The sequence below is a fragment of the Chiloscyllium plagiosum genome, unplaced genomic scaffold, assembly GCF_037043375.1.
Source record: "Chiloscyllium plagiosum isolate Xiang-an unplaced genomic scaffold, Cpla_swu_hap1 HiC_scaffold_21, whole genome shotgun sequence".
Lineage (NCBI taxonomy): Eukaryota > Metazoa > Chordata > Chondrichthyes > Orectolobiformes > Hemiscylliidae > Chiloscyllium > Chiloscyllium plagiosum.
In genome coordinates, this window is record NW_028270159.1 from 12,565,096 (window position 1) to 12,577,922 (window position 12,827).

The following is a 12,827-nucleotide window of genomic DNA, read 5'->3' on the forward strand; positions in this document are numbered from 1 at the left end:
CAGTAACCAGTCAATTCTTCCATGATCTATGGGTTCATCTATGAGAATGGCCAATATCCGATTAAATAAATATAATGTTTGCATTTTTGAGCTCAAGAAGTAAACAAAAAAGTATAGATTGTTTATCCTAAAACAAGAACTCTTCAAGCATGATTTATACTGAAATAGCACAAAGGTGGTGGCGCAAGCAGGAGACCAATTATTTCAGGCCCAGGGCACAGCAGCAGGGTTTCCTCAGTGCTGTTTGTTAAGTCTTCAGCTACTCATCCATAGCCTTTCCTTCATGATGAGGCTAGAAGCAAGGATGGTCATTGCTGATTGTACTCTTTTCGGTTCCATTCACAAATCCTCACATAGGCATAATCATAGAATCATACAGCATGGAAACAGCCCCTTCAGTCCAACCAGTCCACGCCAACCATGTTCCCAAAGTAAACTAGTCCCACTTGCCTGTGCTTGGCCCAAATCCCTCCATACATGTAGCAAGACCTGGACAACAGTCAAACTTTGGCTGAAAAGTAGACTTTTGCACAAAGAAGACAGGCAATGACTATCTCCTAATCATCTCCCTTTGACATTCAAGAACATTCTCATCACTGACTTCTCTCACTATCAACAACTTGGTGTTTACCCCTTGATCAGTACCTTAACTAGACTAGTCACATAAACATTGCACCACAGTTTGGATACTCCAGAACAAGTAACTCAACTCCTGACTTGCCAAAGTCTCTCCACAATCTACAAAGTGTAAGGAAGGACTGTGATGGGATAATTCCCACTTGCCCAGATGAGCTCCGACAACACTCCAGAAGATAGAACATAGAACATAGAAAAGTACAGCACAGAACAGGCCCTTTGGCTTACGGTGTTGTGCCGAGGATTAATCCTAATGTAAAATAAAATAACCTTACCTATGCACACCTCAATTCACTGCTGTCCATGTACCTGTCCAGCAGGTGCTTAAAATGTCCCTAATGACTCTGCTTCCACCACCACCGCTGGCAATGCATTCCATGCATTCACAACTCTCTGCATAAAGAGCCTACCTCTGAGTCTCCTCCTAATATCTTAAAACTATGACCCCTCGTCCAAGTCAATCCTGCCCTGGGGAAAAGTCTCTGGCTATTGATTCTATCCATGCCTCTCATTACCCTGTAAATTTTGATCAGGTCACCTCTCTTCCTCCTTCTCTCCAGAGAGAAAAGTTTAATCTTAGTCAACCTCTCTTCATAAGACATGCCCTCCAGTCCAGGCAGCATCCTGGTAAACCTTCTTTGCAACCTCTCCAAAGCCTCTGTATCTTTCCTATAGTAGGGCAATCAGAACTAGACACAATATTCCAAGCGTGGTCTCACCAGGGATTTGTACAGCTGTCGCAAAACCTCGCAGCTCTTAAACTCAATTCCCTTGTTAATGAAAGCCAAAACACCATATGTTTTCTTAACAACCCTATCCACTTGGGTGGCAACTTTGAGGCATCTACGTACTTGAACACCAAGATCCCTCTGTTCCTCCACACTGCCAAGAATCCTGTCTTTAACCCTATATTCAGCATTCAAGAAGCTTGAAAAACACTTACAAAGCGAACTGCTGGGTTAGCGCCCCAACCACCACCTTAAATGTTAATTCATTCCACCACCAGTGCATAGTGATTTCAACATGAATTATTTGCAAGATGTACTGCAATAACTCACCAAGGCTTCTCTGATAGCAGCTGCCAGGCCCACAGCCAGAGGACAGCAAGCAGGTAGGGACATCACCATATATAAGAGACGCTCTAACTAATACCATCCTAGCACAGGAAATGTCAGCAATACCATCTTCATGATCACTGGGCCCAAATCCTGTAAGCTCATACCCAACCATTCTGGGTGTACCCATATCACTTGAACGCAAGAATGCAATGGGCTTGTCACCACTTTTCAAGGGAACTTGGAGATGAGCAACCAGTACTATTCTTGTCACCCAGTGATGCACATCAGAAAAGCCTTTACATTCTCTTTAGGCTCAATGTAGTTTCGATACTGGACTAATAATCCAGAAACCTCAGCTAACAATTTATAGACAAGAGGTGAAATCCCATCTTGACAGCTGGGGAATTTAAATCCAGTCAATTCAATAAATCTGGAATTAAAAAGGCTGAGTTTCAGTTGTGAAAATATCAGACAGTTGGAAATGCCCAACAGGTTCACAAGTGCCTTTTAGAGAAGAGAATCTGCCACCCATACCCACTCTGGTCCATATGTGTCTCATGACTCACAAATGTGTTTGAATCTGAAGAGACCTCAGGCATGGCCAGGCAAGTCACTGCATCCATTGAGATGGCTCAGCACCTTCTCCTCAGGGTCAGTGAGAGATAGGCAAGAACTGCTGGCCAACATGATGACAGCCTCATCCTATGAATGGATTTATAAGTTCTGCTTTCTACAGAAGTTAAAATAGAGGAGGAGATGCAAGTCTAGGCTATGGAAACCCCACAACCAATGCAGGGGACTGAACGGCACAATCACATGGTGTAGCCTCATTGTACCCCTGATGCATCCAGATAATGATAAGTTGAAAGCCTCTCAGCTTGTTGTACAGATCCAGTGCAAACTGAATTCGATTAGTCTCAGAACAGCTTTTACCAGGTCTGGAGCAAGGCATGAAGCTGCTTTTGAATCCAGTGAATTTGCAAACTGACTCAGAGTGGCCATAACAGCTTGTGTCAGGAGGTAATGATAAAACATCACACCAGTGATACCGCTATATAAGGTGTTATTCTAATGCTGTCATTACATAATAAGGTTAGGGTAAAGCAGAGTGAGCAGCTATTGGATTTAATATGTGCAATGTCTGTTTGGGGAAAACTGGATGATTAGTGTGGAGTCCCTAAACTGAAGCTGATATTCCATTTCACATCTTTCATAATATAATATAATAAAAGTATAAAATATAATAAAAGTAATGAGTCAATAAACATAGGGATCAACAATCTCCTTTGAAGCCAAACAGACCTTCATATTGCACACAACTTCAGCTCCACTCAGTGATAGAAACTTACTGAGATATGCACAAGCCATGTTGTGCTAAAGCAAACTGATTATTTGTACAGTTTAGTTCCTAACAGAACAGCACATTTTGTAAATCTCAAAAAAACTATAACATGTGCTTTTTACGTAGGGTTCATGTACACAAGATAACAGATGTCTAACAATGATCCCAGGTAGCAAATGAATAAAGGTGTTTTACTTCTGCTTAGACAGTTACAGAAACCTAATTCTGTTACTTCGGTACTTTCTAATCATTTTCTTTTCAGAGCAGTATACATCATAAGGAGCAGTACACTAACTTCAAGCTTCATGTTCAAGTTACTTGCAATTTATAAATGTTTTGAAGGTGTATTACATGATATAGAATAAAGTTTAGGTTAATTTAAGTAAGGCAAACTTCAGGGTTCATTCAACAGCAACCACAATTCTTATCGTGGGATCTCTGTTACAGCAATATTTCCCTTTGATATCAATTGTAAGTATTAGTTTAAAATATTAACATTGTTTCAAATTTGGCTTCAGCCATTATCCTCCACACACTAGAATACACAAAAATATAAACCTGAAAATGTGCTTTCCATAAAAGGTCAAATTAACTTGATTCAGAAGCTCCTTAAAATAGTTTGCTTACAGCACTGTAGATAACAACAGTCAAGGTCAGAAAATAAAGTGTATGATTGCAAGCACAAGCCTTGAAAGGAGACAACTATGAAAGACATCAGTTGTTGACAGCCAAGTGAATCATTCTATTAAAACATATCCAAATGTCTCCATATTTGACAATACATGTCATTTAATTATTGTAAATTACAAATGTGCATTTTTGCAAATATATGTTAAATATTAAATTTCTTTTAAAATTATACTGTCATATTCTCCTTACCCTCCCATACTGTTCTCAAACCAAGAAAGATGACATTTGACTTGTGCCTAGGTCTTTGCAGTAAAAACACTGGGATTCATAAACAAATGCATGAAGGCTGTTTTGTGGCAGTGGGCAGAAACTGGCTCTCAGGTCTTGATCTTGTGACTAGAGACCAAGTGAATGCAGTTGCAACCTATCCAAGCAAGCTGTGATGCAATACACAAGCAAGCCAGCCAGTAAAAGCCTCCAGACTGCATGTGACCTTGTATATTAATACCACTGCAAAACAAAATAAATACCAAGGTCTTCCAATAATTCATCCAGTTGAGCTCTACTATTTAAAAGACCCAAAACAAAGCTGAGCAGAATGAATAACTAAATAGATTTGCCACAGCAGGTTAATTCAAGGCTTCATACTGTTCAAGGGTACAGCTTGTCAACAGGGACTTTACATTTATTTGGATTACAGCTTGAAAATTTTGTGTAAGGCAGATTAGTCTTAATTTGTTTATTCATCTTCCTCCAACACAGCTTTATTTTTTGAATATGAAACTTAAAATCTGGCATTCCATAAACTAGTATTCACCTTAATCTAGCTAATTTTGAAAAAAAAGTCTTACAATTTTAATTGAAAAGAAATTCCTAATTTCAATTACAAATATTTCATAGAATCCCTTCATGTGGAAACAGGCCATTTGGACCATCAAGTGCGCACTAATCCTCCAAACAGCTTCCCACCAAGACCCACCCCCTTGCCCTGTCCCTGTAACCCTACATTTCCCCTAGCTTACACAACATGGCCGGCTTAGCACGGCCAATCCACCTCACCTACACATTTTGGACTATGGGAAGAAAGCACAGCACCCAGAGGAAACCCACACAGAAACAAGAAGAACATGTGTATGGAATTTGCATATTTGCCCAAGGGTGGAATCAAACCTGGCACTCGTCCCTGGCACTGTGAGACAGCAGCGTTAACCACTGAGCCACCGTGCCATCGTAAGGAATTGGAATTACTTTCTGTAATACAAGGAAATAAATTTTTCATTAGAAATCCCCAAGTCTACTTTCTTACTGTGTGCACAAGAGTGCAATAATGACACAGTGCTCTATCAAACCTGTTAAATTTGCTCTTCTGCATGAACTTAAGTTCTTGGAACAGTCTGTTCCCCAACATGGACGCTGCCTTTATTTCCTGCGCAGAGTCAAATCTGGCCCCCCAAAAGCAAGGGGAATTTCTTAACTCAGACAAAGTGGTGAATTAAATGATATAATGCATTGAAATGAAAACTGAACAAAGATGCTACTTTGTACCATCCATAAATGCCTCCGAGCAAACCATAAATAACTGAGCCATAGGGAATTCACACAGGGAAGACGACTAACTCTATCATTGCCCCAATATTGGGAAAGCTTAGAACACTCACTGAAATCATTTTCACAAAAAATTCAGAAACTACACATAAAACAAATTAAAAGTACGCAATTAAACCTACCTCCATATTATGTAATGATAGACCTGTCTGTTCTTGTGTTAAAAGTCATCATCAAAATTAGGCAGCTAATAGTGATTTACAAACTGCCAGGTTGGTTCTACATTTTTATGTATTTCAGAACATTCCAGAATCAGAGGATATAATTTTTATTAAACTTGAAATGTTTCCAATGGGATATGTCTCAGTGGTCAGAATTGATAAGTGCTTCTGTGTTAGCTGGTTATGTTTTGAAGATTAGTTTTGGCCTTAAAAAAGCTGAGAGGTGCCATGAAGAGTGGTAACAGAAATGTGAAAACTGGTACAAGCGATAGGTTGTAAAGTGAAGAATGTGAGAAGATCTCATTGAAATGTATAAAATTCTGGGTGTGGAATAATATTTCCCTGGTCAGGCAGCAAGGGGTCACTGTTTCAAGTTATGCTTTGGGCTCATTTGGTCAAAGATGAAGAGAAATGATTTCACTCAGAAGGCCATGGAGTAAGCAAATGAATATGTTTAAAAAAAAAGATAGATTCCTAGAGGCTAAAGGTGTCCAGGCATATGGGAAGTAGTGGGAGTATGGGTTAGATAGAAGATTAGCCTTGATCATGTTGAATGCTGGAGTCGGCTGGGAAAAATGGACTACTCCTGCTCCTATTTCCCATATTTGTATGTTTATAGATGATGCTTTATTTATCTTGGAAGGTTGTTAAGTATATTCAATGCTGAGAGAGACAGATTTTGAATCAGTAAGAGAATCAAGGGTTATGTGATAAGGCAGAAAACTGGAGTTGAGGATTATCAGATCAGCCAAGATTCCACTGAATGGCCAATTCCTGCTCACACATTTTATGATCTTATGGCCATGTGATCAAGTCATTTCACAGTTATAACAACCACAAACATAACTGGAGGTAGTGAGTTTTGAGAAGATTTGTAGCTCAGGTTGAGGTTCTGGATGTAATTTAGCTCGCTGAGCTGGAATGTTTGTTTTCAGATGTTTCATCACCATGCTAGGTAACATCAGTGAGCATGCGGTGAAGCACTGGTGCCAGTGACCCACTTTCTACTTTTGTGTTTAGGTTTCCTTGGGTTGGTGATGTCATTTCCTGTGGTTATGTCACCAACCCAAGGAAACTTAAACACATAAATAGAAAGCGGGTCACTAACGCCAGTGCTTCACTGGAGGCTCACTGTTGATGTTACCTAGTATGGTGATGAAATATCTGAAAATGAACCTTCCAGCTCAGCGAGCTAAATTACATCCATAACTTCAGATTTTATGCAAAAATTTAACATATTGACCCAAAAAACGTTTTGTTAGTTTCAGTTATTTACCATTTATAGAAAACAAAAGTAGGTCATTTTGCTCATTTTGAGTCCCTTGGATCATGACTGAACTTAACCCAATTTATTAGATCTATTGCAAATCCCTTGATAATTTTAACGACATCAATCAATTACTGTCTTAAAAATCTCAACTGATCCAACATCCAATATCTTTGAATAGAACATCCCACTGCCCTTAGTGTGCAAAAGTACATCCTGAAAGTACATAGTTCTCATTTTAAGACTCTGCTCTTTGTCGTGCATCAATTTAGTCATTCATTCTGCAATGCTACTCTGTCATTTAATAAAACTGGTGAGTAGTAGTTCTTAATTTCTGTACACAATATTTGGGCTTTGAAAGTGTTTAAGAGATGTGATTCCAACTTGGCTGCAGTTACAATTAACAATCATTGATAGCATGAATAATTTCAATCCACATTCCAAACAAAATCAAACCAACAGTACACCAACTATTTTACAAATAGCAAAAACAGTAAAAAGATAATAAAAATAGCAAATAGTAAAAAACAAACGTGTTTTAAAAATATAATATTCAGTTGAAAATCAAACTATTGTAACTGAGATCAGAGTTAAATCAAAATTACAGTCTTCAGGTCATATAGTACTGAGGAGGCTCTTCAGCCCATCAAGTCTGGACTGACCAAAAAAATTAGGGAGGGTTGAATCAAGCAAGAATCAGATCTGTGTTATAAATAATATTGGCATCTTGGAATTGAAAAAACATTTTACTCGGCTAACTTCTGACACCCAAAGTCACGTTGCAGTTTGAGTGTTCCACAATCTATCACACTGACTGAATAACTGGGTGCTGTCTGATTCAATTCTTCCCGGCTTAACACTTCTACAGTTGGATTAAAGCCTAAAATAAAAACTCCAAACACATGGGCAGCCGAAAGGGGTGATCGTTCAGCAGTCTTTGGGGAACTGTCCAGGATTCAGCACCTTGGACAGCTCCCTTGCAGCAGGGACACTACCGTAAATCATTGCTGGAACAGGGGAGGGTTCAAGTGAGGAGTTCAGGGACTTACCTGTCGTCGTTTTGGAAGGACTGGTCTCCCAAGAGTAAATCCCGGAATCGGTACCTGGGCGGTAGAGGAGGGACATCAGTCTCCAGCTCGTTCATCTTCAGGGACGCGATGTCCAGGATGACTCCGTCGCTGTTGCGGTTCTGGTCGCCGGCCGGGGACAGTCTGTGGACAGAGCGAGAGTCTCGGTCAGACAGAGGGGACCGGCACCGGTAACGCGAGCTCCGCTCCCGGCCCGAGGCGCGCCCCCCGCCCGCCAGCTCCATCCAGGGACAGCGGCGGGCGCGGCGCGGCGCGGCGCGGCGGGAGCGCGCCCCGGTCAGGAGTCCGCTCCGGGGCCAACACGGAGCCCGCGATCCGAGCAGCGGAGTGCCCGCTCCGGAGCCGCAGCGACAGTCTGGCGGAGGGGAGGGGAGGGGAGGGGAGGGAGGTGCAGAGACCAGAGGGAGTGCGGGATGGGGGGGGGGGGGGTGGGGGGGAGCGGAGAGAATGCAGGGGGGTGGGGGAGGAGGGAGTGCACAGGGGGACAAGTGCAGGCACTAGAGAGAGAGAGAGAGAGACGGGGGGGGGGGGACAGTGCAGAACTGGGAGGGAGTGCGGAATGGAGGGAGTGCGGAATGGAGAGGGGTGGAGAGCGGGGCCGGGAGGGGAGGGGAGTGAGTGGGCTGCGGGGAAGGGAGGGAAGGACAGGGAGAGACAGGAGGGGAGACTACCAGGGAGGGGAGTAGGTTGGGGAGGGGGGACAGGCGAGGGCAGAGAGGGGAAGGGACCGGGGTGGTGAGGGGAGGGGAAAGAACAGGGGAGGAGGGGATGGGAGGAGGGGAGGGGAGGAGGAGGAGAGGGATGAGGAGGGGGAAGAGTGGTGGGAAGAGGGGAGGCAATGAGAAGAGGGGACAGCAGTGAGGAGAGGAGTGGGGAGGTGGAGAAAGAAAATAAGGAGGGAGGAAGGAAGGGGGGAGGACAGAGGGGGATGGAGGACAGAGCAAGAGGGGGAAGAAGAGAAGAGATTGAGTGAGGAAGGGAAGAAAGGAAGGAGTGAAGGATGGAGAGAGGGAAGGAACAAAAGACAACAAGAGTGGATGAAGAGGGAAGGAAAGTTTGGAGAGAGGGAGGAGAGAACAGAAAGTGTGGGTGGGAAGGAAGAGGAGGGAGGAAAGAGTGGAGGGGGTTTGAGGGTAGGTCTAGAGCAATATTCTATTTGTTGAAGTTTTAAATCAACACTGACAATTTCCTCTTGCATAGAGGCATCATCAAACTGCTGGGACCACAGTGAGAAAGGCATGAGGCTCTGAACTTCGACACTTCAAAATTCTCTTTGTTACAGTTGTCAGACTCGAATGCGCCAATTTGATCCTGAAGATTACTGTAAACTCTTGTCTTTTAGTACTCCATATAATAAATGACTTGTACAAGTTAAAAATCTTAACTTGTACAAGAGACTGCAAATGGATTGAATAATGTGCTCTACATAGTGATCAAGTTCAGCCTGTGTAAAGGAATGTGTTGTTTGAGGTGCTGTCTCAGGTGAAAAGTTAAACTGAGACCCTCTCTGATCTCGGCTACGCACATGAATGATCATGTGGCACCGCTTAAAGGTTAGAGGAATTCTCTCAATACATTCCCAATAATTATCCCTCATCCATCATTAAAACAAATTATCCAATTATTTATATTGTTAAATATATCATTGTTTTGAATATAATTTCAACCATTCCACAACTAAATTAATCAAAGGTCACACTGGGCCAGGGAACTGATTATCAGTCATTAACTTCAATAAATGAATATTTACATCATTATTCTCCAGGCTTTAGCAGTCAACATCATATTAAATGGCAAGGCAGGCTCAATGAATTGAATGGCCTTCTCCTGTTCCAATGTCCCCATTTTTGGAGCTGTATTATATATCGGCTGCTGTTTATTCCACATGCACTGGCTACAATTGCAAACTCTTTGGCATTTGTAGAATATTTTGGATGAGTTCTTTTTCATTTCTACATGCATAATCTCATTATTATCTGCATTGGTTCAAGCGTTCTTTTAAAATATCTAATTTAATAGGCCCAGCAAATTGTAGCAGGACAATCTCTCATCATGTGGCTGGTGAGATTTGTTTGTGCACTTATCCATTCTGAGGAAGAGTCACTGGAAGTGAGACAATAACCCTGTTTCTCTCTCCTCAGATGCTGTCAGACCTGCTGAGTTTCTCTAGTAATTTCTGTTTTCGTTTCAGCATCTGTAGTTCTTTGTTTTATTATTTTTATTAAATCAGCTCAAAGTGATTGTTATAGATTCAGAGTAATACAGCACAGAAACTGATCCTTAGGTCCAACAAGTCCATGCCTACCATGTTCCCAAACAAAACTAATTCCACCTGCCTGCACTTGGCCCATATCCCTCCAAACCTTTCCTATTCGTGTATTTAGTCAAATGTCTTTTAAACATTGTAACTATATCTGCACCCACCACTTCCTCTGGCAGTTCACTCCACTCGTAAGCCATTCTGTGTGAAAATAATTGCCCCTCACGTCTTTTTTAAAGTCACTCCTCTCTCACCTAAGAAAAAGCCCCTAATTTTGAAGTCCCCCACTCTTGGGAAAAGATACCTGCTATTCACCTTTTCTACATCCCTCATGATTTTATGAATCTCTATAAGATCATCCCTCAACTTTCTATGCTCCAGTGAAAACAGTCCTAGCCAATCCAGTTTCTGTGTATAACTCAGTCTCCATTCCTGGAAACATTCTGGTAAATCTCTTCTGAACCCTCTCCAGCTTAGTAATATCATTCCTACAACAGGGTGACCAGAACTGGGCACTGTACTCCAGAAAAGAATTCACCAATGTCCCTGCTACCTCAACATAACGTTCCTACACTGAAAGGTCTGAGCAATGAAAGCAAGTGCACTAAACACCTTCTTAACTACCCTATCTATATGTGACTGGTATGAGGCTTGTGGACAGGGAGGCTGAGAGATGAATGGAAGGGGGTGGGTTTTGGGGGGGGAAGATTCCACCAATTCCACATTAGAAAATCCCAGATGGCCGCCTTCTTCCAAGATCGCAATTTTCCTTCCCACATGGTTGATCATGCCCTCCAGCGCATCTCCTCCACTTCCCACACCTCTGCCCTTGAACCCCACCTCTCCCAACATAACATGGACCGAAACCCCCCCCAGTCCTCAGCTTCTACCCCACAAACCACCATATATATCACATCATCCTCCACCACTTCTGCCAAACAGACCCCACCAATAGATATATTTTTCCCTCACCATCCCTATCAGCATTCTGGAGAGATCATTCCCTCCACAACTCCCTCATCAGGTCCACACCCCACTCCCAGCACCTTCCCTTGCCACTGCAGGAAGTGAAAAACCTGCACTCACACCACTCCACCCTCACCTCTGCCCAAGGCCTCTAAGGATCCTTCAACATCTGACAGAAATTTACCTGTACCTCCACCAATGTCATCTACTGTGTCCGTTGCCACCGATGTGGTCTCCTGTACATCAGGGAAACAGGATGCCAACTTGCAGATCATTTTAGAGAACATCTCTGGGACACCCACACCCATCAATCCCACCGCCCAATGGCTGACACTTCAACTCCCCCTCCCACTCCACCAAGGACATGCAGATCCTGGGCCTCCTCCATCACGAAACCTTTACCACCAGATGCCTGGAGGAAGAGCACCTCATCTTCTGCCTTGGGATCCTGCAACCACACGGGATCAATATGGGTTTCACCAGTTTCCTCATTTCCCCTCCCTCCACATTATCCTAATCCCAAGACTCCAACTCGGCACTGCCCTCCTGACCTGTCCACTACCTTTGCCATCTATTCACTCCACCCTCCTCTCCAACATATCACCTTCTCCCTCACCTTCATCAACCTATCACATTCCCAGCGACCTTCCCCCCCCCAGCCCCAACCCCTTCCCATTTATCTCTCAGCCCCCCGGCCCATAAGCCTCATTCCTGATGAAGGGTTTATGCCCGAAATGATAATAAAAGTCATTGATTTTCCTGCTCCTCAGATGCTGCCTGACCTGCTGTGCTTTTCCAGCACCACACTCTCGACCCTGATCTCCAGCATCTGCGGTCGTCACTTTCTCCTGTCTATATGTGACAAAAACTTCAAACAGTTATGTACCTGAACCCCCATGTTCTGTTCTACAATACTACGTAAGGCCCTACTTTTAACTGTATAAGTTCTGTCCCTTTTTGTTTTTCCAAACTGCAATACCTCCCATTCATCCAAATTAAACTCCATCTGCCATCCTTCAGGCTATTGATCCAATTGATCAAGATCTCTTTGTAATCTAAGAAAACCTTCTTCACAGTTCAGTACATCACCAATTTTGGGCTTATCCACAAATATACTGTGAGAGGTAATTTCGGTTTAAACTTTAAGATGTGCCTGGACCACAGACTGGTCTATAATAAAAGACAAAACTTTTGTTTCTTTTCTAGAACATTTTATATACTCAAAAGTAGAATAGTTTAAATTGTGCAGAATGCTGACAATTTGTGAGCAGAGTAAAAACAAACAGGCTAGTTTAAATTGTGCAGAATGCTGACAATTTGTGAGCAGAGTAAAAACAAACAGGCCCTTGATTGATGAAACCATTAACACAGGCGGGAAGGATGAGTCCTTGACTGATAAGACTCCAGGATAGGGGAACGACTCGAGAGACATCTGTTACAGATTAAAGTCTTTGACTGATAAGACTACAGGGTGAGAAAAACAACAACTTTAGAGACTCTGGAGCCATTTGTTGCAGACTTTGTGATAAGAATAATGATGTTTTTAAGAATGTGAACCTCATGGCTTGTTAGAGCCAAGGAGAGGAGGGACTTGTACTGTATATAATGGGAGACTTTGTAAGCCTCAGCGCGCCTTTTCTTCAAGGGTGCCTGACTCTGCAGACTTGACTTGTTAATAAAACTTTGTTTTCCTGAATTTGTCTAGAGCGATTATTGAGAAGCGATTTTCGTTTCTAACAACTTGGGGGCTCGTCCGGGATCAACACTCCGGCCGCAAGGGGAGTTGAGGAAGGATATCGGAGAAGGTGCACCCT

The 12,827-nt window shown here is 42.7% G+C and overlaps 1 protein-coding gene across 6 annotated transcripts in view; it reads right to left on the reverse strand.

The window, feature by feature from the left end:
* kcnt1b (potassium sodium-activated channel subfamily T member 1b) overlaps positions 1-12,827 on the reverse strand; it is a 433,004-nt gene that overhangs the window by 391,956 nt on the left and 28,221 nt on the right. For all 6 annotated transcript variants that reach the window (XR_015760695.1, XM_087998271.1, XM_087998272.1 and 3 more), the window contains exon 2: positions 7,749-7,910. Coding sequence is in view for 5 of the 6 variants with exons in the window: in XM_087998271.1 (XP_087854397.1) it covers positions 7,749-7,910 (162 nt within the window). In the remaining variant the exon portion in view is untranslated. The remainder of the gene's footprint in view (positions 1-7,748; positions 7,911-12,827) is intronic.